The sequence below is a fragment of the Numenius arquata genome, chromosome 18 (genome assembly GCF_964106895.1).
Source record: "Numenius arquata chromosome 18, bNumArq3.hap1.1, whole genome shotgun sequence".
NCBI classification, from domain to species: Eukaryota; Metazoa; Chordata; class Aves; order Charadriiformes; family Scolopacidae; genus Numenius; species Numenius arquata.
In genome coordinates, this window is record NC_133593.1 from 10,263,733 (window position 1) to 10,290,940 (window position 27,208).

Below are 27,208 nucleotides of genomic sequence, written 5' to 3' on the forward strand. Positions count from 1 at the left end.
GAGGGGGGGCTGAGAGAGTTGGGGGGGTTCAGCCTGGAGAAGAGAAGGCTCCGGGGAGACCTTAGAGCCCCTTCCAGTCCCTCAAGGGGCTCCGGGAAAGCTGGGGAGGGACTCTGGATCAGGGAGGGGAGCCATAGGAGGAGGGGGAAGGGGCTCTAAGGTCTTCCCATCTTTCCCCTAGAGAGGGGCAGGATGCCCAAGCCTAGAACCCCTGTGAGGGAAGGGGGGAGGAGCCGGCACACCTTCCTGCACGCGGCAGAATTTGATCAAAGTTTAAATTTTTGCTTCCCTACAGAATGAAGAAAACGGGAAAATTGCTCTTCTTTTCTTCTGCGCGCTTACATGCTAAGAGGCAGCACAGATGCTCATCCAACCAAGGCGTCACGCCGGCATCTTAGTTGTGCCCAGTCGCCTTTAAAAGGCTGAATGTCATGAGGTGAAAGTGAAAACAATTAGTATCGTAATTCGTTGCCCGGGTTATCACTGGGTAAGCACGCAGGGCTGCTGGCGGCCCCTCTCCACTCCTCTCCGTGGACGGTACATTCATTTCGGCATCCTTACCCCAAAACTTCGCTGGGGACCGTGATTTCCATCCCTTATACGCAGGAAATAAATTCTGGAAGGATCCGATTTGGACAGAGCGTTATTTCATCTCCTGTGACGGCGCTGCCCTCACAGGCCCCATGAAAGAGAATTAGACATTTCCAGGGAGCGTGGGATTCCCCCCCAGGATCTCTGTAACCATGGTAACAGAGAGATAGAGCAGGCCTGATTTCAACCCCTGCTTTATTGTTCCAGCAGTAAAGAATTAGGATTCTATAAATGCCACACCCTGGCCCTTGGAATAAAACACCAGCCTTTGACTCCCCCCATTAAATAAAAAAATGCAGGTTATTTATTGCCAAACATTCAGCCTAAAGTGACAAAATCAGTTCAATAATAAAACTCCGTGTGGGGGATGTCTCGTCTCACAAGCCACGTAGTCGCAGTGAGGAAGGGGAGAGAGATTTTTTTAATGACTAAAAAAAAAAAAATAAATAGGAATGCGCTCGACAGAACTTAAGCTTGAAATTAAAAAAAAAAATAACAATAAAAAAAAGGCACCCCCATCCAATTTTCACGTGTTTTATTTAGGTGAACATACACATGGTCCACATACTCAACGAAAATAAGTCATAAAATAATTTAAGAACTTGTGTTGAAAGGTATTAGCAGCACCATCGGTATTGGAATAGCAGGAAATTCACGCCTCCGAAGGGCAGACATTTATGCCTGGATAAAAATGCCATCGTTTCTAACAGGGGATGGGAATGGCTTTATAGGATGCTTTTGGGAGTTGGAGTTTTAAAACACACTTTTTTTTGCTAAATACTTTTGACGATTAATGTTACAAAAAATACAACTAAATAAGATACTGCATAGTATTTTAATTAACGTAAAGAAATCGACATTGAGCTGTGTAAAGCAAGACTCAACATCTCGGCTTCCAAGTACATTTCATTTCTGAGTAGAGAAATCTAAAATTTAAAAACAAAATATAGACCTAGTGTATTCTCTAAAAGACACACTTTAGGTGGAACGTATAGTACTACGAAAATACATATCTTCCATTCTGTTTAATAATTTACTTTAGTTAAAAAGTTGTGAAATTCTCATCACAAGAAGCGTATACAAATTCATGACTTTAGTAAATTAACAAAAAGGATTATTATTTTCTTAAACAAGGTTTAGCCCCGCTGTAACAATTATACAAGGAAGAAAAGAGACTACATTTATATGAAGGAATACAAATTTACACACATTTTACAGTGACTTATACCCTACACATCTACAAAATTCACAGTTATAATACAAGCAAGTACAAGGCTGGGATAAAGCTGTTTGATACCAAAAAAAGTTTCTACTTTAAAAAAAAAAAAAAGATTAAACGGGAAGAGTTTCAGACTTTTGCACCAACTTTAAAATTCTAAACCAGACCCGAAATACACTTCCTTACACAAGGGCCCCTCAGCAGACGCAGACGGCTTTCCTGGGCGGGTGGAAGAGCGAGGTGCTGAGCTTCTTCTGGCCCCGCAGGCTGCGGCGCATGGTCAGCTTGGCTGAGTTTTTGCGCTGGGGAGTCGGGGACATGCCTTCGGGTGGGACGCTCATGTTTCGACTCAGGCCACGTCTTGGCTTCTTCATAGCTGGGCCGGAGTTGGATTCTTCCAATGTCCTTTTGAAGTTTGCCGTGGGTGTCCTCTCTGCGTCTTGGGCTTTTATTTGGCCGTTAGGAGACCCCTTCAAGCCTTTTTGGTCCGTGCCTGAATTTGCGGAGTTGGAAGGGGAGAGATTGACCGACAAACCATTGCTGTAGGATTCGTGTATCCTCAAAGCCAAGGCTTTGCTGCACTTCTCCTCCTGCGGGCTTGAATCCTTCAGGGTTGCTCCCGATGAAGGTAAATTGCTTTTGGTAATCTCGTTTGGCAGCTCTAAATATTTTTCTGAGATCATGTTGCTATGCATGAGGGGAGGAACAGGCTCAGAAGAATTCAGTCGTGGCCATGGATCATCTTCTAAAAGCTGTGGAAAAAGAAACAAATATTTAGGGATAAATATAATTGTTTCACCCGCATTATCCTTTGAGGGTGGAGACAGTGTGTGATGGAACTTCTGGAAACCTTATCAGAGACAGAAAAATCCTACTCCCAAACACAGCTGTCTTTTTTCCAGGTTGAGAGGTGGAAAGAGATTCAGACTGGTACCTGAACTCAGTACTTTGTCCAAACCAACTTCATAAAAGCATTTACTTGCATCAGCCAATTTGCAAGTGTCTCAATGGCAGATGTAAACGTTTCGTTCAGAGGGCTGTTTAGCCTCCCTCCACCCATGTACCTTCCTTTTTGCTGCTACAAAAAGCTGAGGGATCTGCTGTTAATTTAGGAAGCCACGTAGAAAGCGCTGCCTGCAACCTCTGTCCTGTGATTTCCATCAGTAGCATTTTCCGACCTGCAGACGTGACCTCCCTCGTTCAGATATTGGGATATATGCACCTGTGCTGCCTTCTCAACACTTTATCCATCATCAGACAGCCAAGAACTATTAGAGCAAACAGCTGAAAAAGTCTCCCGACCTTTGTTACATTTACCATTCTTCGTTACTGCATAACCAGATTAGCAGGGAGACTGACAAGCTCTGGGTGCCCTGATTGCATATAGGAAGGTGGAGCATCAGACAAAGCTATTCTAAAAATAGTTACTGTTTGCTATGCAAAGAAACGCATTTTATTGCCTAGTTTTATGCTCTACAATTTGGAAAGAAAACAAACTCCACTCCTCACAGCACCATCTCTCCATTCTCTACGAAGCACAGTTGCTCTGTACGTCGCAGAGAAGCTGCTTATCGTGATGTCCTGAGAACCAGGGACTTCCTAAGCTCTAACCAACCTTCAGCTGCTCAGCCCTTCTGCAGCCTTTGATGAGTGTTTTTGCCTCGTCCTCAGCTTTACCAACATGAAAACGGGGACAATTTTTGCTTTCACTATCCACAGGGGGATTAGGAAAATGAGTATTTACGCAGTGCCCTGAAGATATGAATTATGACCTTATTAAGGATTTAATTGTGAAGAAATCCCTAGTTACTGAGCAAGTCCTTCAAAAGTAAATTTCAAGGCCACGTTACTCTACATTCCATCCAGAGAAGGCAAATGACAATGACTGTTTAAAGAAAATAACGTGCTGAAAACGCAAATGCACCCACAGCTGAATCAGAGTAAGGCAACGTAACGTCTCAGGTGAATAAAGAGATGCTTTTGAAGTCACAACCCAGAACAACTTCAGTTCACCTTCAAGATGGTGATCCAGGACTGCTCAGCACTTTTGAAAAGTCTAATACTAAGGCTTAATAAAAACGCACTCCCAAAAGAGAAAATAATCAGAATTGTTTCTAGCATCTAGACTTGGTTCTCCGCTCTCCTCAACTCCCTTCCTGCTCCCCATGGATAGCGATGGAACAAAACAAAGAAAATACAACACGAATCAACAATTTCATTTCTCAACAGTCTAATCAATCAAATTTTATCCCTGGCCTCAGGAATACTTGAATTAATTTGAGATTAGTAATTGTTGCCAGAAAGGTATGCAATTAACAAACACTTCCGTTTAATTGAGAAACTTTGATTTGGTCTCCATCTATTTCCAAATGAATTGTTTTGGAAGGTAGTAGCTGTTCAGAGTCAAGGCTATTCGTGCTTCTTGCAGTCCTCTGAAGATACCAGGCAAGTGCCCTTCCCATTGCCACCTCTCTTCGCTGACCTGTCCTCGCTGGGCTAAAATCCTACCACAGCCTCCAGGAGTTCAGACTGATCCAGGGAACCACCTCTCATTTCTTTACAGAAACTTGCCGTATTTTCTCTTGTGTAATCAACAAAAGGAGGCTTTTCCCTCCTATGAGGTTGACGTTATCACTAGGATCACCAAGGATCATGAAGTAAGGGCATTTCCTGAATCTCCGTCCCGTTACCATCGTCAGAAAAATATTCCAAAATGCATATTCTGAAATAGTTGTGTGGCTGCACTTTGTAAAAAAAAAAAAACTGGCACCTTGTAATAAGGCTCCCATTTAATGTCTACAATCCACCTATTCAACCGTTTTTGGGGAGAGTCCCAACTGCCTCGATTATATTTCACATCGTTTTAATTTTAAAGAAAGCGTTGAGCCCTCAAGCGGTCCCGCCTGCTCTGACTGTTACCCAGAAGGCTCCCATGAAGGCTGTGGAAATGAAAAGCCTCCAGTCCGGCCACTGCGCAACCAAAGCTCATGGAAATATGTTTTTCCTGCCATTGTGGCTCCTGCCTAATTGATAAAGCTCTTTCTACTATGAAAAAGATAATATTACTCAGGATGGCGTAAGTTACCAAATATACTCACAGATAACTACACAAAATTCTTGGTTTGCAAAAAACATACATGGAGACACAACCGCTAAGACATTTCATTTATTACCATCTGTCTGGAGATATTTGCTTTTTTTCTGAAGTATTTCAATATTATTCTGACAGTACAGTGGTCTTTTTCTGTCTCTTTTCTTTTCAACGTCCTTCTCACATTTCTTTTCTTCTGCTATTTACAGGTACTCTGTGAGGAGAGTCGGATGCTTGTAATTAAAGCAAAAACCTGTATTAGATTAGTACTTTTAATTAAAAAAAAAAAAAAAAAACAAGTACCGAGGAAATAGGATCAATGTTTTTAAATTGGCGACACCAGTTCTGTTTTAATCCAGGAGGAGAAAACCTTTTGCATTTAAATAGAACTGATTTATACTTATATTATCCACTCGGACCTGTAACCAGGCAAGATTTTCTTTTGGGTTTTGCACATTAAGCAAAAAAAAAAAAAAAAAAAAGAAATAAAATAAGGCCTTATCTACATGACAAACACCAAAATTTTAGTCATCTGAAGTTGTGATCTCTTCACTGAGTCTGCTTAGATGGGGAAGGGGAATCTTAAGGAAAAAAAACCATTTTCACTAAGTCCTTATCCAGAAATGTGACTTCCTGAATATTTTGCAGTCAACAGCTCAACGTTTATTCAATGAGCACTGATAACAGATTACACACAAAACATATGGCCCAACTTAAAAGCTTAGGAGTATTTACAATTCAAATAATTTTTCTCCACTCAAGATTTTGCCAGATTTGAAGGTCTTTTCATGTATTTTGCTACACTGGCTGGAAAGGAAGGAGACAGAAAGGTTTGAGCTTGCCATTTTATTAGCAGCTTGTTTCTACCAGGGGAATATTAATGACTCCCTTCCTAATTTTTGCTTTCTTTTTACTTTGCCCAAAGGATAGTTATCCAAAGATACTGCAGAACATCAAAGGACAGTTACTTAAATCAGGAGCAGCTCATAATTACTGAAACAAAAATCCACTCATAACCATACTCCAGTTCTTAGAGGAAAAAATAAAAAAAGCTTCTGAACAGCTCTGCTTTATGTCCATGATTAAAACTCCTAACCTGAGGACAGACCTTGTATTATAATGTATTTTACTCCAAGAAGAATATTAAATCTACTAGAGGGAGATAATAAGATCTCCCAGTCCAAAAAGAAAACATTCTTTACAGCAATGTTTATTTGAATACATTAACCACGGGCTACCTTAAAAAAAAAAAAAAAAAACAAACACCACCACAACCAAACAAAAACCAAACCAAACTACCCCAAGATTAAGAACTCATCCCCAAGCAGCCTGGAATTCATCAGCTGAGAAGCTGCACCAGCACCTGGCAAGGCAGGAAAAGAAACTGCAGCCCAACTTTATTCTAAGGGGATGGGTTGGTTTTTTTTTTCCTTTTTTTTAAACTCCTGATCCCCACAGTCCGATTCCTCTCTTTCACAGCCGACTTCTGATTTTGTATGGGATCTTGGAAAAATGACTTTTAAGAAACAGTGCATTGAAAGTTGTGTGAACTATGCACGAAGTTACAGTAATCATTTCTTCTGCATTAAGGAAGGAATGCAGATCAACAACTACTAAGAAATCATTAGGATTTTAAGAGTTAAAATAAACATTGTATCCCTAAATTCAGCAATTCTGAGAAGTTTGTACTTTAATACTCTGCCTTTGGTGTTCCAAAGTCTTTTAAGAAACATTATTAGAAGTTAATCTGTTTCTCCAAAGCTTCATACATCGAAACATTGACAATATGGCCAGGCAATTACTGTCAAGTTACTGTCCTGCACCTGAAATCTATTCTCTAGCCATACACGCTGCCTACTCCACTGCAGTTAAAACAAACCAACCAACCAAAAAAAAAAAAGCAACATTAAACAGTGGTTTAAGTTGACAGGTCAGTAGTTTTGAAAAGCGTTACTTCAATCACTGGCAATGCTTTGCCTACAACATTGTCCCAATCCTACGCATCACAGTAAGCTGCATCAAAAGAAATACCTACCAGGGGAAGAAAAGGGAGATTGATACATATTTAGTGGGCTCCACACTCAAAAATGGAACACTTAAAAACACTGAAGAAAAACGTTACCTTGACAGGAGGGGTACAGCAGCGGGAGGGTGTCATGACATTCGTATCAGGGCTGCTATAGGAGGGACCCTCTGCCAAGTTGAGATACAATTCTTCTTCGTTTTCCAAGTCGCTCTTGCCGTCCTGCAGCGGGGAGATGCAGATGACGATGGCGCTGGTGTTATCTGCACGAAGCATGCGCTGCCTCCACCGGCCCAGGGCTCTGTTCACCAGCATCTTGGCACAAGACTGTCGGTGCTCTCCCTTTAGGACAGAAGAGAAGGACAGAGTAAAGCAAATCAGGTCCATTTTAATTATAAATGGAAAATGGAGAGCTGACGGGGCACAGTTTGAAATATATACTCCTATGTATCATGTACTAAAGTAGCTTGATTCGGAAACACAAGAGGAAATATTAATTGAAATCAACCTTTCTTCTTAGTGAAATATAACTTTAAAATCAGTTTAGAGTAGAATCCATGTATATATATGGCTGCTTTAAACCATAAAACTGATGCAATGACTCGCATAAATAGCCTGGTCATAACACACCCTATGGTCTTTCCTAAAGCCTCTCAAGGGGTTTATAGACCATTTAATATCTGATGCTCAGATGCGCCACTATGTAAGTTCTAAATTGTTTTGTAAAATAAACCAGAGCAGAATTTATTTCAGACTTTGTACAAAACACGTAAAAACTAATAAACAATTGTCTGCATTCTAAAATATGCCTTAATGTGAAATAAATTTCATTTTTAGACAATATTTTGTATAACTTCCTTAGAGAAGGACCACGTTATCTTTATTTCTCACAGATGCCATCCTGGTAGTCAAATTTCCCCAAAATGACAACAAAATAATTCAAACACGGTTAACATGCATGATATTTGACAGTATATGCAAGCACAGTGTCAACCACCTTGTAATAACTTATTATTTTGTGGCAAAACTATAAATATGCCTAAACAAAATGCCATTGTTGGGTACTCTCCATACGTACCAGACTAAACAATTTTTAGAGGAAAAAAGTATTAAATTTCCACAATGACTTATAGCCACTGCTCTCACCATGAAGTATTTTTTCTCCTCGTGATCCTGGCACATGGAGATGGCATCTTGAGGTGGGATCATGTTCCACAGTCCATCACTGCCAAGGATAATATATTTGTGCTTCTGAGGATCGATTGTGTGCACGCTAGTGTCAGGTTCAGGAGACACGACAAATTCGCCACTGTAGAAGTCGTAGCTCCAAAGATCACCTAGCGAAGGAGAAAACGGCTTTGAATTGTTACATTACACATGAAAATAGGAATCTTGGAAACTACTGAAAAATGTTCCCAGGAAAACAATTATCACCAGTCTCAAGCCACCAACAGCAACACAAAGTAATTTCAGCACAATTACTGTTCTGCTGCTGTCACTTTCTCATCATATTTATTAATATGTAGCAATTTAAATAAACACATACAAACCAACCTATGTTTAAGGCCTTCTACTCTCTTAGAACTAACATTTTCAGAGAAAGAGGAAATAGATTAATACCTAGAAAACAGCGAAACCTCACTATCCAAACTAAAACCTACCTGAATAACTAAAGTTCTCTCCTCAAACAGAAGTAAAGCCTTACTTTGTTGAACCCACACCAAACTTGAGAAAATCTGCCTTTCCGGTTGTTGGTACAGTTTAAATACTGCACACAAAATCCTTACCTCTAGTACAGGCAATTATGGTACGGTCTATAGAACTAGGTTGGGGCTTGGGGAGAGGATCCCATAATCCCCTTTTTCTCCCCAACAGCATATACAGCCTTAGATTTCAATCTGCACCAGGATGCTGTGCTGCCCTGCACACCCTGACAAGTTCTGCTCATAGAAGGGAAGAAACCCCAAAACTAAACCCCACAAACTAAAAGAAAAGCCCACCTTTTCACACTCAAGGTGCTAACCTGTCTTTTTATTAAAAAAAAAAAAAAAAAAAAAAAAAAAAGCCCTCTGAGATCCTCCACAGCGATCTCAGCAATACAGAGACACATGGTTATGTCTTGCTGTGTGTGTATTTGTGTGTGCAGGTGCCACAGAGATGGAACAAAGGAAAAGGGCAGAAAAGGAGAGACTGAAGCCTTTCCCCAATTAATTTCTCCTTCCCATTTCTCCTCCTTCCACAGCATCACCTTCAAAGCCACACGGTGCTGCGTTAGAGCGTCTTTCCAGCTGAACACCATGTGCCAAATTTTGGAGCTGGAAAGAAGCCACAGGAACACAAGTAGTGCCTGGGTTCCAGCCTGAAAGCAGAAAATGAGAGCTAAAGCCTCTGCCTTGGAAGGTCTCATGCAGCAAACCTTTCTATTTTTAAATCTTTCTTGCTCTGCAAATGAATTTGGGGTCACCTCACCAGTAACGACGGCCTGAACTGAATTTAAATAACGCAGTTAGATCAAAACATCTATTGGCTCAAGTGCTTCCTCCAAACCATCCTCAAGTAAAAAATGCTCCGACAGAAAAATGCATTTCCATATACGTTTATTTCAATTTCATTTATCAGCTACAATTAAAAAAATAAAAACTTTTTCAAAAGTTGGGCCTTTAAATCAAGAATGGTATTATGTTGCACTAACACCTCTTAACGGTTTTTTTAATGTTCATAAGTAGCTTCCTACAGTGATAAGAAATAAAGTAACATTATTCTTTGCAAGCACTGGCTAGATCTTTCTGTGCAAAACACATGGCTTTATAAGTAGAAATTAATTACAATGTCAGAGTTGAAAAGCGTACAGAAGCTTAACAACTCCAGTTTAAGGGTCAGGTTTTGTCAGGGTTTTTTTTTTGCTTTTTGCTGCCTTCAGAAAGCATGCCCGTAGCCTTCTTCCGCATCCATCACCACCCTTTTAAAGATAATAAATAAGCTTTTTGTCTTCCTACTTCCTTCCATTAGCTTCGCCTTAAGCTATCAACCAGTTGAAAAGACTTTTCCAGAATCAGGAAAGGGAATATTTCAACTCAATTACTCCCCTTCACCACAGCGAGCTCGGATGGTCCATCCTCATTAAAGCACCAATTCACCTTCACTGCAGCAGCAGCAGCAGACACAAACACATGCTTCTAATAAGTGCTAATTAAAAGCCAAGCCTGCTTGTATAGAGGTGCACTCTCCCTCCACAGACTCACAACAAAGCCAGCCAGCTGGCAACAAGATCAAAATAAATACTGTAACAGAAGAGCTGAGCTCCAGCACAGCAATTATTGTGTACGAATCGCCCCAAAAAAGTCTTCAGGCGCTGAGAGTTCTTCCCATCGAGCCTGTCACAGGCACAGCAGGTCAAATAAACAAGAGCTTGGGATCTTACAACCACCGCATCTTGGAATCAGCGGCAGCATCAATTTCCAACGTGCCTAATATTTTTATGCTTTTATTTGCTAGTTTGTTCACACTCACTTAGGAGAAATGACAAATGTTATTAGCTGAATCCTTTTTTTTAATTAAAAATACTGTGCTGTACAATAAAAATAACCTGATGCTATTTAATTTTGGTTCATCTACATACATGTCACCATGCCCATCTGCTGCTCTTCCTGAGAAAACAGCCGAGTAATAATCATCCTGATTTCAGAGAATCTTCCTCCAAGAGGAAGGCGGCTCCTCATGGGGATCATCAGAAACACCACATTGGTTATAAAGGGGAGTAGGAACTTGCTGAAGGGCACACAGAGATTCCAGCAACACACATGATGGATCCACACCTCACAAATCAGAGGCTAAAACCCCAGCCAGAGCCCAAAGATTCAAAGACTAAGTTTATTAAATATGCATATTTATTTTTTTTTAATATAAAATGCATTCTTTCACAATCTCCTGTAGCATCACCTCTGTAGAAGCAGCATTCCAAGCTTCTGGTAAATATACAGTGAGAACTGAATCTCTGCGAGTTTTAAATTCACCTGCACCCATCTACTCAAGCTCAAAAAATCTCTAGGAAATACACAATAACTTATTTACAAAGTTGTACGATGGAACAGCATTAAAGCACAATCAGGTATGAACTGAGCAACTCCAGACAAGTCTGGAGCTACTGAAAAATAAACAGAGCTCTAGAAGTCACAAAGTAGAAAAAAAAAAAAAAATATATATATATAAAGCTTCTGTTCTTTCCCCCAGGAGAAATTCCACAAAGTATACGTGAAGCCTGAGGCATATAGAAAAATCCAGATTCTTCCTTCCTCAACCTGGAAGGAAACATCTAGTATTTGCGATTGCCCTGAAGAAAATTGCCTTCAGCGTTAATCTTCCATCAGGCTACTCCCATAAATCCACAAACTCAGACTGATCAAGTAGGCAAATGATCCTCGGTAGAACAGGACTGCATAAAGAGCACTTCACTTAAAAAATAATTCTCACAGACCCTTCAACTCCAAGCCAGCAAAGGCCAACCCATGTCACTAGTGTGAGGTACTATTTTATTTTTTTTTCTAAAGGGCAGAGCACCACAGATTAAGTCAATGCTTTTTAGAGCTGCTGCATAGATTGAATACTCATGTCAGCTGTGTATCTTTCTCTGGGCAGCTGCAGAGCTCGGCATCCACAGCGGCTGAGGAATATATAGCAAATTCAGGAAGAGTCGCTTTACATGGCACCCTCTATTACAGTTCTGGGAAGGAAAACGGGAGAGGAAAGTAAGCCAGAAAGCAGAGTACACTGTTCCCTAAGCGTTTAGAGGTGCTCTGAAATCTTTAATTCTGTCCCAAAGCAAGCAGACAGACCAGTGACCCTTTAGCAGGCTGGGAGGCCAAGATAGCAAGATGATGTGATATGCCGCAGGCTAGAGTTACAGAACTGGAACGCCAGGTTCTCAGACTTCACTTGGGGAGCCACGCTATTTTTGTTCCAAATTAAAACCCAAACATTCACAAAACTTAACGATCTTGTTCTCTAAAAACTTACAGACCAGGAATATTTCTTTTGGGGTGAGGCTTGTATATTTCTTTTCCAAACAAAAAAAAAATTGTATTAATGTAGTTCCTTCCATATCTTCCAGAAAAATCATACCTTTTTCTTAGTCATAACTTGAAGTAGAATAATATACAGACATCTACACAAAAATCACATTCACCTTATAAAATGAAACATAGATGTTTGAAATCATATACTAATGGAGCAGGAAACTAATTTAGCTACCTATAAGAATATATCAAAATATGTAGTCTATCTTATCTGCTTACTATTACCTTTTAAAATACAAGGAAAAATACTACTTGTAATTCAGCTGCTGCCAGGAAAGTAATTGAAGTTACAAACAAAAACACCCATGGTATAAGTAGACTGGATTGGACTAAGCCCAAACCCTTCTTATAGCAAAAGTATGTCCAGAAGTCATATAAATCAAGTCTTTCATTTATGTTTCTGGAGCATGCTGTTTTGAATACAAAAATATCTTTTGGTTTTAATAGAGGAAAGAAAAGTTTACTTTTATTAGTCAGTCCAAAAACGAAAACCCAGTTTGATTAATCCCAGATCTTTTTAAAATCAAAGTTTTATCTAAACGTTCTGTTAGTACAAAGAAAAGACCTGCAGAACTTCCTTTTTTCACTGCCAATGAGGCAGTGCTGCTAGGAAGCGAGACAAATCTCAGCGAGGATACAGACAGTAACCACTTAAACCATTCAGGCTAAGCTGGGGTGGAAAACGTTTTCACCAAAACTCATGGCAACCTAGTCCTACAGCCACAAGAGGGCATCTTCACAGCAGCCTAAAAATGAATGCAATACCATTCATACAACTCAGGGATGATTGAAACCAGTTCAGTCTGAGGGATGGGGACAAAACTGAAGGTAGCAGCGAGCAAGAAAGTTAAACAAATAGCTGTTGAGGCTTTAAAACTGTCAGAGCCAACACTCTACGTTGAGCACTCACTGCCCTGGTTCGTAACTCCTTTTAGGGGTCAGCAGGAAATTCATGTTCTTACGAAAAGTCAAACCTGTACGGTAGAGGCAACTCCACCTAAGATATGGGTGTGAGTCTATGATATCTCTACATAAAAACCTGGGAAAAGATACTTCATGTGGCAACATGAATGAGTGGTTTAACTGACAGATTCTTGGTACAGGTTTCATCATTCATTAATTTAAGAAAAAACCCAACACACCAAATAGTTACAACACTGCGAGGCAATCGCTCACTACATAACCCTTCTGACAGCTGCAGATCTTGGCTCTGTATTAGCTCCCAAGCAAAGGGGAGGAGGAGAGGGGGGAAAAACGTCCATAAAAGATGTACTAGATTTAAACCTGAACTAATTTACCAACAAGAGAGTTCCCATATGATTTAAAAAACAATCAAGGCCCGTCTCTGCCATCACACCACGCATTATGAGTCAACTTGATGAGGCTGGGGGACAGCTGGGGATATGAACCTAAATAGCAACTTAAGAAAACTACAATGAGTTTAAGTTACACTTACAGTCAACCTACAAAGCTCAGAGATCAATCACACCATTTGTCTGCTTGCTTCTCCATTCTGTCCTTGTTTTAAGTTATCTTATGGTATGAAGATATTCAGAGCTCAGACTGTACTTCCCCTACTTCATACACCATCTTTGAAAGTTACACACATGGACAGATTTTACTGCAAAATTGGTTCCCAAAGATCAAAACTCTCCATTCCATTTTTACACAACGGTTTTACACATGCGAAACAAAACACGCATCATCTTGTACACCTTTATAGCCTTGTGCTTATCATCCCAGAAACAGGTTTAAATTAATGTATTTAGAGAGATGGCAAAGCTGAAATGTAACCTTTCTGCTCACATGTGTCTGGCTATTATTATCTTCATTAACATCAGATCACTCCGGTAAAAATATCACGTAGTTCCTCCTTCAGTTTTCCCCATCTGCACAGACAGAGCAGGTTATTTCCCCTCTCAGCATTCCTTCCCCAGGACACGCACAGGTAACCATGCGCCCAGGAGTCCACCACACCTTCCCAAGTGCCACATAGAGTGACTGTCCCCACAGGGACACATCACACACACACAGACTCTTCGAAACACAAGCTACACGATGGCTTGTTGCCCCTGAGCATCTGCTCGACAGTATCCAGCAATTTGCACACTCGTAGCCTCGCTTTATGTGTGGGGATTCAAGTAATTCGAGTTATCTCACACCTGTTTTAGGGACAGCCATAAAAAATGGACAGTTACCATGAAACTCTGGCTGCAGGAAACTTACTCAAACGATTACACTGTAAGGAAATAAAATGCTTTTCTGATCAGAATACGGAGCGATTCCTGAGATGAACAATTCTGAGATTGCCCAGGACTCCTAAGCATCTATTACAAGGCAAATTAGTATAAAGAAAGATGTTTTCATTGCCCAGAAAAGGTTCGCAGAAGTAGCTATGCTTAAAATGTAGAATACTCTGCTACAGTTTAAAATATTTAATTAGAAGACTTAAAACCTGTATATAGTACAAGTACCAAATAGATACTTTACAGAGACAGTATGAAGCCTAAATATTTGACTTGTTATGGGGCTATAAATAAATTAAACACTACTTGAATGCAACTACAGTTGGAAGAAGCAGTGGTAATAAAAAGTGCATACCACAAATGCTTATTTTAGGGCAGAAAGACACTGTAGACAATCAGAACAGTAAAGGGAATGTCAACAAAATTTATCTGGCCAGAAGGAGTTCCATGGCACCAGTCTCCTTTCTGCTGTCCAAATATTTGACCAATACTTGTCCACAATGTTTTATTCCTGCTATGTCTAAAACCTCCACTGTACTCCTTACAATGAGTGCTAGACTCAAGGACTGGATGAGACTACGTCAACATATTTTAAAATGTTGTAAGAGAAAGACAAACTTTAAAATAAAACACCTACATCCTAAATTTTAGGTTTTTTAATCAGATAATCTTCTCACTTTAAAGACAGTAAGTTCACAACTCTAGGTTTCTCTCCACGGTGCAGAGTGTCAAGAGACTCTTGCTCTTGTACTAAAGATTACTGTCCGATTATTGTCCAGGCTGGGATCTGTACGGGATTTCTATCAAGAGTAACAACAGAATTCGGACTTAGCAAAAAGAATCACTGTGCTAGATCCGAGTGGGACTGACTCAAGTACTGATGACCAGTACATCTCACCGCTGACAGTTATTACTCTGCCTGGAGAGGCTCCAGCGCGGCAGGGCTGTGCCAAGGCGGGTAGCAACCTGGGAGCCAGCCAAGGGGCCAAACAGGCCTCAACAGCGTGAATGCCAATGGCTTGAGCGGTGGCAGGTCTTTTGTAAGCAGTGTAAGGGGCAGGCTGGCCTCGGAAAGAAGTTAAATCCTGTTTCCAAACTGTGAGCGTCTGTGCACCATCTGGGTCCCACAGAGCGAAGCAGCTGTGTGCCTTTTTCCAGGAGGTTTGTCACACCTCCTCGGAAGGGGACATGAAGAGCCTACGGAGGCTGCTCCAGCAAACACCAGAACACTGTCACATTGTAAACCTGTTTCTCCGTGATTTGAAGATGCCAAAGCCCTCTTTTAAGCTTTCAAACCTGCTAACTTTAGAAACCAGGAATTGTTAAAAGCTAGGTGTTCTCATTTCTTGGACCTGAACCTTTCCAATAATCCTCTTAATCCACATAACGGGAAAGAATGCAGGAGGGGGCTGACAGATGCATCATTCCTTGAATTCCCATCAGCACTCCAAACCTAGCCAAATCCTTTTATTCAACGTGCTGAGAGGAATCGGATCAAAAGTCATCAAGCTACTTAAACAACAAACTGGCAATCATAGGAATGAAAAATTCATCAAAATTAAGCATATACTTTTTGTAATCTGAGGAACTTCCGCGGGAAAGGAGGGATGTGTTGTTCAGTGGATCAAGATCTGTGTCTGCTAGTCATCTACTAACTCCAACGGATTTACTCAAACTCTTGAGTCAGTTTTAAGAATCATAAAACAAGCATTTATCTTGCCTAAAATATGACACATAATAAAGACTTGCAAGATACAGAGAAACATGTCCGTAAAATGAAAATTTTATTTTTATTAAACAATCACCCTTCAGCCACCTGTGAATCCTTCCCTGATATAAAGTTATCTTTTAAAAAGGTAGTTATCACTGCAAAATTCTTAAAAATGTGGACAAATCCTCGCGAAACATATCACTGCCTTTGAAACAAGACACAGTTATGCCATGCAATTATCAAGACGACCACGGTCCCAGGAACAGACTGTCCCCATGACACGCTGCCAGCTGATCCAGGAACACTGACAACACTATCACATAACTGTCAAGCCTGCCAAGAAGGAATTAAGTCACAGGACAGTCCTCACAGGTAAAAGTATGATACCGCATTTCCATAAAAATCATACCTATACTGGGTGTATCTGGATAGAGAATTCTTCACCGGGACAAAGGGAGGAAGGAAGGAAACAAAATGAACTGCATGAGACTGGAATTCCGCAATGAAATTTAAGGAAAAAACTGACCAGAAAACACTAACACTCATGAGCAAGTGGTATCCAAAGATTAAATTATGAAGTACTTCCCCAAAACCATTCAAAACAAGTTTGCTAGTTACTGTAATATGCCTTTTTGTCCTCTGAATAGTGTTCCTCAAAGGCAGCTTCCCATTACTAATACTCTTGCAAAGGCAAGTTATAGATAAGACACAGACTTGACTTCCATCCCCTTGTTCATTCTATGCTAAGTCTTGAAAGAAAACAGATTAATCACAAAAGGAAGACCAAAGTAATTCATATGCTATGCAGCAAAACCTACTCTTACCCCCACCTAGTCAAAAATTACAGCCCTGCTATTTCAGTAAGAGACAAATTTGGTCTCCATGTCAGAGACACGTACTACTTTGTACCTCTTCATTTGCAACAGAAATGAAGTACCATCCTTGTAAGACTGACGTGTCAAATCCTGCATGTTGTTGGGCAAGTCCTTCACTCACCAATGACACCTTCTACAGATTTGAAAAATGAAATCCGTATTGTATTAAAACTGCTTTAAGGCAGCCCAGACTTTCAGAAGGCCTTCTAACCAAGGCAAGCGAGTAAATCCCTCTAAACTATATGTGTTGGCAAAACAGGGTATAATTCAGTTCCGGTGGCCTGTACATGCTGGTGTCTCGCTCTGCAAACATGAGCACAACTTACCAAGCGCTCGAGCAACTGCCAGGAAGGGAATCTGGTCGATGACGGTGCTGCGGCGCACGGGGCCGTTGTGAGTCAGACGCGGCCTCTTCCAGACGACACGATTCACCCCAGACTTGTTGATCACACTAAAACCATCAGAAAGAGGCAGGGGTTAAAAAGCAATGGAAATGAGAGCACGAAAGTTAGTTTAAATGGCGCAAAACCAGTTAAATATGCAAACATGGAGTCAATAATGAGAGCACCCTCGGGGAAGCCCACAGCACAATTAAGTGTTTTAAAACACACGGTATCACTTAGATAGTTTCATTCCTTATTAAGCCAAAGCAAAAAGTGAGGGATGAAGGGCAGAAGAAAAGAAAAAGCAGGGGAATGAAGACCTGGAAGAAATTCTGGCTGGCTGCAACAACCAGATGTAAGACTTTCTTTTAATCTGTGGGAGAAAAAGCAAAACTGAATTCGCTTTCCTCAGATGAGGACCATCAACATCAACTCACTCTGGTGGAAATACCATGTAGTTCCTCCTCCAGTTTTCTCCATCTGCCAAAGTTTGGCAGTGAAGAGCAGCACAGCACAGTTGAAAAAAAAAAAACAGAAGAAAACAGAACAACCTTCTGTAGGGATGTCCTTAATGGTGCAGCAATGAGAGGCAGAAGTAACAGAGGAATTGTCCATAGTTGGTATCTGCTGAAAGTAGGAGATGGGAAGAAACAGCTCTGCATTTGAATGTTAACACCAGCTCTAAGGCACCCAGCACTGGTTTTAGTCCTCGCAGGTGGCATTAGAAGGGTCAAAGGAGAAGTTACGGAGCAAGTAAATTGGGTAGCTGTTATCAGGCAGGGAAGACAGAAGAACAGAGAGAGCATCAGCCATCAAGCAAAAAATGGCAATAGAACAAGGAACTAACAAAGCTTGGTCCCGACCAAGTTAAGAACTAGATACTTAAAAGCTAGCTTTTATCCACGGAACAGCCATTGGTAATTAGAAACTAAGAAGCTCTGGAACAGCCTCAAGATTCCTCATACTGAAGCTATTCAAGATGCACTTCCTGAGACTTCAAAGGCCTTAACAACAAGGGCATGTTTAGCTCCATCCTTTCGCATGCACAGTGCAGCAAAGTCCCAAACACCACATCCTAAAAATCGATCTCATCCATTTGCACAAAACTAATGACCACACAAAGCTAACTTCCGGCGTTATCTGAAAGATGACCTCATCCCACGCTCAGAGACTGGTTTTAATGAAATGTTTTTATGAAAGATTAAATGTTTTTAATGAAAGATTAAATTATGCTCTCCCATTAACTTTTCCTAATTCACTCTCATGAAAGAGAAGACATTAATAAGCAGAGTTTCACCATTCCACCCCACTCCTACCATTTGCCTCACAACAGCCTGCAACAGCCAGTCTGGGAAAAACAGAAGGAGCACCATGAAGATTTTAAAAAATATAATAACTTTAACCATTCATAGAATCATAGAATTGTCTAGGTTGGAAGGGACCTTTAAGATAATCTAATCCATTCCTGTTCATACGAAGTTCCAGGGAATGCTTCTTTGAAGCTTCGGAGACTTTCAACCTCCCAGATAAAATCCTTGGAAATCTATATATTTACAAGCACTAACCTAGTAAAATTGCAAATTACCCTTTTTGAAAAGCTACCATGCCTAATACAGCAAACCGATCAACTTCCACCTGCTAGAGATACAAATATCTGAAGGTTAATTAATGAGCTGACAGGGTTCTCGTATGAATGATGTCAACAGGAAAACCTTCAGTGATCTCTGCCTCTGAACTGCTCAGAGAAGGAAACCGTGCCCATCCATCTGGTGCGGTACCGCAGAGCAAAGGAACAGAGAGCTCCTGTGAAGCTGCGCCAAACACAAGCCCCGAGGTTTGTCTCAAAACATTAGTGCCATCTGACAAACCTGCCCGCTTTCCTCCTCCATCACGGGGAACACACACATCAACCACAACTCAGAGACATTCTAAAATCTGCCAGCTCCTGACAGTGAAGAAAATACTAATGTAGATACGCATTAAAATGCAGTATTCTAACATTTTAAGTGTATATTTAAACACAGCAAATACAGTATCTTGTTTCAAATCTAGGATTTTTTTACGTTCCTTCAACAGAAGCTTTGAAGAGCCTACTCAACAGCTGCCATTTTCACCTCAGGAACAATGCAGAACGCGTGAGAAATTAGAGAGTATTTTGTGTCAAAACTGCTGGATTTGACAAAACAGATATTCCAGACCTTCCATCATTACCTACAGGGAAAGGCAATTTTTCCCCTCCTCAGATTTTAATGAAGAGTAGGTCAAATAGCAGTATCTCCACTTTCAAAAGTTTTCAGTGAACGTTTAGAATTGTAACCACGCCTCAGCTGCATGGGAATCCATCAGGAAATTTAAATTTTGTTTATACCATAAACAAGCAAAAAGCACAACAGTGTAACAATAGATCGCTATAACGTATTCCCCAACAAGCTAGGAAAAAACGAGAGCACAGATAGGGAAAGAATATAAACAAGACTATGCGATTCACCAGCTTTCTTGCCCCCTCTAAAACAAGCAAGCTTAAGCCTAGTTCAGTCAGAAAGACAGAAATAGCACCCAGAGATCAAACCTGAGGTAAAAAGCACAGAGACAGTTACCTGCCCCCAAGACCTTCAATTCTCTCTCTTTCCTTGGGAAGTTCTGGCTTGTGGTCCTGTGTCACCTCCACAGCTCTCACAAAGTCGTCCTTGGGGTCATCCTGGACTCCTAGCACCACTCCTGAATCGCCAACGTGAGCAACATACATCTTCGATCCGCGGATAATTACCACACTGGCAGTAGTTCCCGACGTGCTTGGGAGACCTGTCATGGTCTTCGGCCACTCTGCTGCAATGAGAGAAAAAAAAAAAAAAAGTAAATAAAAAAACGCTTTGGTTTTAATTCTGTGGAACCGGTAATGTTTCAAAGATCACGATGAAGGGTGTGTCAGAGGCTTGCGTAATGTCACAATCCAGCGTGTGCTTAACTATAGTGTGGCCAGATCAACCAGTGCCCTCAGGTCCCCCCAGTTTCATCACTCCCCTTAAATTGACACATATATATAAGGCCAGTATCAAAGCACCAAGACCAGATTCAAGACCCTGCCTCCTCTGGTTCAATAGTCCAAGCATGGAAGAATGCTGGAAGAATGCGGGGGAAGATGTGCTCCTTGAGTCGAACAGCATCGATCAAGTGTTTCATTAAGATCTACCCTTCACTTCCCTGGCTGAAGAGGTAGAAACATTATAAATTAGGTTATTTTGTTGGACATTTGACTGGCAATCAGGCTGTCTTGATGTTCCTGATCCCCTTGGAAGGAAAGAAAACGTTATTCTACTTTTATATGCTGAACAACATTTTAAGGTGTGTAACAGTGCAACTGTTTTATTCACATTTGCTTTTGGAGGACTGAGTAGGCAGACTATTTAAATATGCTATCCATAACCCAGCATCAAATCTCCTGCAGAAGATATCCCTTGAATTCAGAACAATAAAATACCTATAACTAGGCGTGAACCACGTACGGTTGGGGAAATCTTCTTTCCCAACTACTTTGCCCTCAAAACACTTACGGTAATTTCCTGTCACACTGCTCTCCCTGTTTATGTCCAATCCAAATTTCTCCTTCATGCCTTTTCTTATTTTTGTGTCTACACGCCCAAGTTCATCTTCTTCCAAAACTCCACATAATGATTGAGACAACATCCCAATTAAGAAAGATTAGCCATACCATCCTCCTCCCTGCTTCAGAAAACAGAACTCGAGTTCCCAGTTATCGCTTGATTTCAACTGTCAACAGCAACCTCATGTTTCTTCTTCACTGCACCCACTCACGTCTTCAGACAAACTCAGAAGGGAGACTCATCTCCTTGTCACATTCTATCTTCTGCACTTCACAAGTCACGCTCACACAGTACAACATAAAAATTCCACTGTGATACACACTCCGTTTGCAGGAAATACCCAAGCCAGACTGCCAAAGTACTACATTATTTATTTTCCTACGGCACAATAAACACAAGAGAGAAAAAAAACACACACACCAAAACACAATTAGGCCTTCCCCTCTGTGAAAACAGATATTTTAAACTTCAAAAGTTTTAAGCAGAAGCAAAAGACGAGGTCCTTAATAAGTTCTAGTGGCACTGAATGATGTTCAGATGCTTGAGGCAAGAAAGAGAACACATGGAAGACGTGCTGAAGGAGAAACAGAATTTAATATAGACAGTCTCACAATAAAAGCTGCATTTCCTCATTTTTAGCTACCAAAACGTCCGGCATAATTTAAACATTTAAGTTCTAACACAGAGCTCTAGCTCTGTGTTTTAAATACTAAAATACACTTTCTCTCTAGGAGTAGCTTTATTTCAAGAACACAAACATTCAATCAGCTTATTGGAAGTACTTTGTCTGGCAATTTTAACTGGGGATATTAAATCTAACGCATTCCAAATGGAAAGCAAATGAGGGAGGAAGCCAAGTGGTAATGAGGACTTCAACCATGCACTTAAGAGAAAACAAGCTGCAACTAATGAGTTTCTGTCAGTGCAACAACCCCTCAAGAGCAATAAAATATATTAGGGAGTCAAATCAGTCCTTATGGGAATGAAGAGCACAGAGAGTGAAATAACTCACGAGTAAAAGAACAATCCAGCAGCCTCAGATTTTAGGCTCCAACAGAACCAGAAGTTAGATCTGCTTATCAGCAGGGATTTTAGTTTGTCTTGCTCCTCTTTAGAGATAAGTATTATATATAGTATAGAATATTCCTCTCTTTAGAGATTGTGTCCATCAGAAATTAACAAAAGTGTCAGAACTCCTAAGTTTTCTTCTGAGCTCAAGCATTAAAATCCAAGTCACTTACACGACTCCTCCCCATTTCAGGAGCGTGCTTTTATCAGTCTTGTAACTTAAGCAATAGGACGTCTTTCTAAAACAATTTTTCCCTGTCCCTGAAAAGCACTACCCTTCACTCAGTTTCTAACTTTTGAGTTTGTAAACTCAAATGGTTTTGTAGCCGGCAAACTGGAATTGTCACCTGCTGCCTGCGACAGTAAGTATAAAGGGTTTTCCTTCCTGAAATTTCACTTGGTCACACCTTTTCTTTCTCTTTATTAATTTGAAAAAAAAAAAAAATATATAGTGCAAACTATACAGAATCCCTACAACCAAACATATACACAGGACACATCATCAAGAAAGTTTTCATACTTGCTGAATTCTTTTCCTACACACTACCGTGACCCAGCAAAACTCACCAAATGCTATTTTTAAAGCCTATTCTTGTCACCTCATTCTTTATCTTGTATTTAGATGCAAGACACAAGACAAAAATATTACTCTGACTTTAAAAAAAGTGCCTATATTTCTTTCATAAGATACCTCAATAGTCCAAATGATCAGGTATGATCAAAAGGCATTTTCTCCTTAACAAATTGACTGGGAATATATACTAATTAACAGGTAAGAGTAGCAGCACGTGAAACTCTTTCTTTGGTAGAAACATCAGCCCCAGTTGCCATTCTTATTTAAACACACACATAATGCTTCTTTCCCTGCCTGGTCAGGACAGCTCCAATAGAAACAGGAGCTTTTTCTTAAGCACACAACTGCAATCACTGACAGTAACAATATTAAATGCCACCCACTTTTGAGTTTAGACCTTCAGTGATTTCAGAGCAAATTATTGCTCATTTTTCATACCGCAAGCTGACAGGTTAAAAGAAAATTGCAACAAAGCTCTCAAAACAAAATTCACACTTCAAAGATACACCCGAAACCCCAACCAGTGTATGTTACACCAAAACATGGGTCCTATGCCTGGATACCACATCTGTAACAGAAAAAAAATACTCTGCCACAGTCTAAAAAGCAAATTCTGTTACGATGGCTGGAGTGTCATCTGAAACACAGAGACTGCTCCTAAGCACGTTTGTGGAAATTCTGCTCCTGTTTATTTTTGAGAATGACTCAGAATTATCCTGGGAATCAAAAACCACCAATATATAAAAGAATATATTTAATTTTTATTTCACTGTTTTTATATACATTAAGTCAAGCTACCTCATTTCAAATTAGTCTGATTCTAAAATTCTCATCAGGCTTTCAAAACATAGATGCTATATGAACTTTTAATACAACAATAGACCCTAAAAAATTTTACATTATCCTGAAAATCTGCATTGCCTCAAGTGGTCCAAGTGGTTATCTTCTCAGATAAGAATACATACATACACTCTTAAACATTTCTAAGAATAATCCTGAAATCATGACTGCAGTGAAAATTACAAAACCACTTGTTATTACACAAGAGATGAAAATATTATTTGACTTTTATTGCTTCAATTAAACTTAATGGGAAGAGTTATAACCAAAGCAGAAGAATGCAACTCTTTCTAAATTGGAACTAGCAATGCTGAGAAATGTTTTTAATAGCATCAAGCTAAATACAAACATTTAAAAACAAGCTCTTGGCTATACAAATATTGAATTACCAAAGAAACATCAATCTATGCAATCCTCAGTAAAGTCACATCAAAATCTGGGACCTCCTGAGTATCCTTCTTGTAAACACCTTTCCTACCACTGCCAGTTGTAGAAACAGGCTTCAAATTAGAACTTTTACTCTGGAAGCTCTTTAGTATATGGATAATTTTATTACTATATAACTAACCCCAAAGTTATCAGCAATGACAAAGGGCTATTTTTCTGTTTTAATTTTTCTGGTACTCTCATCATCACTGTGTTTCCTGACTATCACAGGGGATGGCCACTGGGATCACCCCACAGCTTCCAACAACTAATGAGTAGCAGCTTCTCTTCCAATGGCCATCAACTGGCAGCAGTAAGAACTCCATCCTTTACACCAAAAATCCAAACCATTCTGCCGCCCCCATTTCGAGATACCAAAAAACCCGGTCTCCATGTCCATAGTGTCACCAACAGACAATTAAAGATCTAGCCTACATATGATGATATGCAAAATTATTCACTCTAAGTAAAATTTGCACTGGGATTCCATAACGTAGTATGAGAAGTTATAAATTAGATACAGCAAAGCTTTTGTCCCATAAAACCCTAGCTGTTCTGCACACGCAGCAAGACTCAGCAAGACCAAACACACTACACAGAAGTTTACTATACAGCCTACCTAAAGCTGTCATCAAATACTCATAGCCAGAGCTATGTTGTTTCTCACAACTTAAATTGGTTCCACAACCCAAGTACTATTTGCTAAACACTCATTACTAAAATAGCATTTCCTGCATTCTGTCACTTCACCCCACCTCTCTCCATTTTGTAGTCACACATAGTTACAGGGACAAATAACAGACAGGGATACTACAAACTAGACAACTAAACCCCTTATCTTTCTGCCCCATACCATCTTCCCCTATTCACACAGCTTTCTCCTTATCACACAAGTCTGCAGCCCAGGAGATCGTGTTCCACTCACCACTCCTTCCCCAGCATCAAGGTTGTGGTCAAGTTCTGATGCTTCTAAAATTCAGACCCGACCCTTTCTGTCCGATACCAGCCTGCCCCCAACCCTGCCATTCCTTCCCCCATATCTTTTCAAGTACCTGACATTTGCACAACTTCTCTATTTTGCTATTCAAGAAAAAGGAAAAAGGAAATGAAACTGTTTTGACATTATAATCCCACCCCACAATGAATCACTTTGTTGAAACCCCGCAGTGCTCAAAGTGCAGTTCTTGCTTTTCATGTTTGCCTCCCAAGCCCAACTGTCAGTATCGCTGTCTGGTTTTGATCCAATTTTACTGTGTTCCCCTCCTGCCTGCCTGTCCTCAGCTGCCGTTCACTGTTCTTACATTTTCTGGGGCTTCTTAATACGTAAACACATACACAACACAAACACACACACTTTACACATTATATATAAACAACCACCACATTCTAACCAAGCCATAACCTTCACCTTACCAAGAGATAAAAAAAAAACACCTTTCTAAAACTCAGCTCTACAGTCTCACTTGATCTCAGGGAGAAGGAACAGCACCAGAATGTACTGTCACCCGTCTTGCCACTCTCCTCTGCTTTACCCTTTCCTATTTAGGACCCCAACTTCTATCCTACTGCAGTTAAGCAACCAATCTATATAATCTTCAGGAAACGACATGTTTTCTGTTTTGGCAGATACGTTGCATATTCCCTAATGCTCAAACGATAAAATGAACAATTACCCTTTATGAAACAGTCACATTTTGAATCGTTCCATCAGGACTCGCTAGAAACAGTTAGAATTGAGGCACAGTTAGGGAAGAAACACTGTTCCAGCCCATTTAAGGTTGCTAAAATTACTTTTTTTTTTTTTTCCCCTGTCATGATACTCTGGACATCTGAGGGGGTATTCCATGCAATTCCCCAAGGCAAAAAGATGAAGACCTCCCACTAAATCGAACCTGGAGATGGGACTTCTAACAGCCTGAAAACAAACTGCAGCTCTACAACCACACCATCTTCAGCTGCGTCGCACAATCGCCCTACATTGTGTCCTCACCCCCCGATTCTATCGTTGCTCCCCACAGCTCGCTCTCCAGTTTTTCTTGTTTTACCAAATTATCCGATTCAACATCTCACGTCGCGCTTTTTGCTCTCCTCCTTATTCCCCGCACACAGATGGCAGCGATGCTACCAGCTCCTAAGCGGAGATGGAGGAAGGCTTCTAAAGCACGGAACTCACAATAGTGCGGGGCGGGGGGCAGGCGGGGGCAGAAAAAGGCGGCTAAAAGCGGGACGTCCCACGCTCAGGGGACACCGGCAAGGGGAGAACCGGACCGACCGGCGTCTGGGGGTGATATCGCGGGGTGGGTGGGTGGGTGGTCAGAGGGATCTGCTGTCCCCTTAGTTCTCACTGCAGGGCCTTGCAGAAAGGAGAAGAGGAACCCAAGGGAGAGGCACGGCCAGGCGCGGCGGCCGGGCGGAAAGGCCGCGTTACCTGCTCGCCCGGCGGGGACGGAGGCGGGAGGGGACGGGGGCCCGGCGGAGCGGGGGCGGCTGGAAGGCGCCAATCGCCTCTAACTTACGCAGCTTCTTCCACATGGCCCGGTGGCAAGCGATGAAGCCCTTGCGCAGGGCGGCGCACACCTCGGCCGGCTCGGCCGAGCCGAAGCCCTTCTGCTTCTTGATGAAGCCCCACAGGTTCTCCCGGGCGAACTGGGCCGCCTCCCGGCCGCCGTGCCCGTCGCACACGGCGAAGAAGGCCACGGAGCGGCGCGGCCGCCGGCCGGAGCCGGGGCCGAGCGGCAGCGCTCCCTCGTCCGGCGCCCGCGGGCTCCCTCCCCGCCGCCGGCCGCTCTCGGCGAGGGGCTCGGCGACGCGCGGGCCTCCGGTCACCGCTCCGCCTTTGTGCGGGGGGCCGCGCTCCGCCTCGGCCGGCGGCTCGGGCTCCACCACGATCTGGGTCACGTCCTCCATGTATTTCCTGCCGCCCTGGTCGGAGTACACGCTCACCCCCAGCGAGTACAACCCCTCCATGGAGGGGAGGGGAGATAAGGGGGGGGGGAAGGCTCGGCGCGGCGGCGCCCCGCCGCTCCCCGCCCGCGATGGCTCCCCGCCCGCCGCCGCGGACTATTGTTGATGTCGGCGGCGCCGCTCGGGCATGTCCGCGCCGCCCGCCCCCAACAATCCCTGCCGGAACGGCCGCCGGGCGCGCCGCCTTCCGCGCCGCAGCGCCCCCTGCCGCGCCCCCGCCCGCCGCACCTCCCCGGGCCCCCCGCCGCGGCGGAAGGGGCGGCCGCGGGCACCACCGCGCCCCCTGTCGGCGGACGGCGGCCAGGCAGGCAGCTCTCGCCGCAGGGGCCGAGACGGGGCGGGGCGTGCTGTCACGATAGGGCGGTCCCCTCACGATAGGGCCGGCCCCCTTACCCCCCTCCCGTGACAGGGCCGGCCCCTCTCTCCAGGAATCGCAGCACCTTCCGCCGGTCCTGCCCTGCTCCCGGCCCGAAATCCCCGCTTCCCCGCCCGGACAATAAGGATTCCCGGCGGTGATTTCCCT

The 27,208-nt window shown here is 42.1% G+C and overlaps 1 protein-coding gene across 1 annotated transcript; it reads right to left on the reverse strand.

Annotated features, from left to right (window-relative positions):
- Positions 1–1,111: 1,111 nt before the first annotated feature.
- PPM1D (protein phosphatase, Mg2+/Mn2+ dependent 1D) lies at positions 1,112–26,688 on the reverse strand. The gene is made up of 6 exons (XM_074160675.1): positions 26,238–26,688; positions 19,809–20,037; positions 17,155–17,279; positions 8,071–8,261; positions 7,024–7,266; positions 1,112–2,562 (listed from the first exon to the last, which is right to left on the reverse strand). Exons 1-6 carry the CDS (start codon positions 26,686–26,688, stop codon positions 2,008–2,010), a joined length of 1,794 nt encoding a protein of 597 aa, XP_074016776.1. The 3' UTR covers positions 1,112–2,007.
- Between the last annotated feature and the right edge of the window lie 520 nt (positions 26,689–27,208).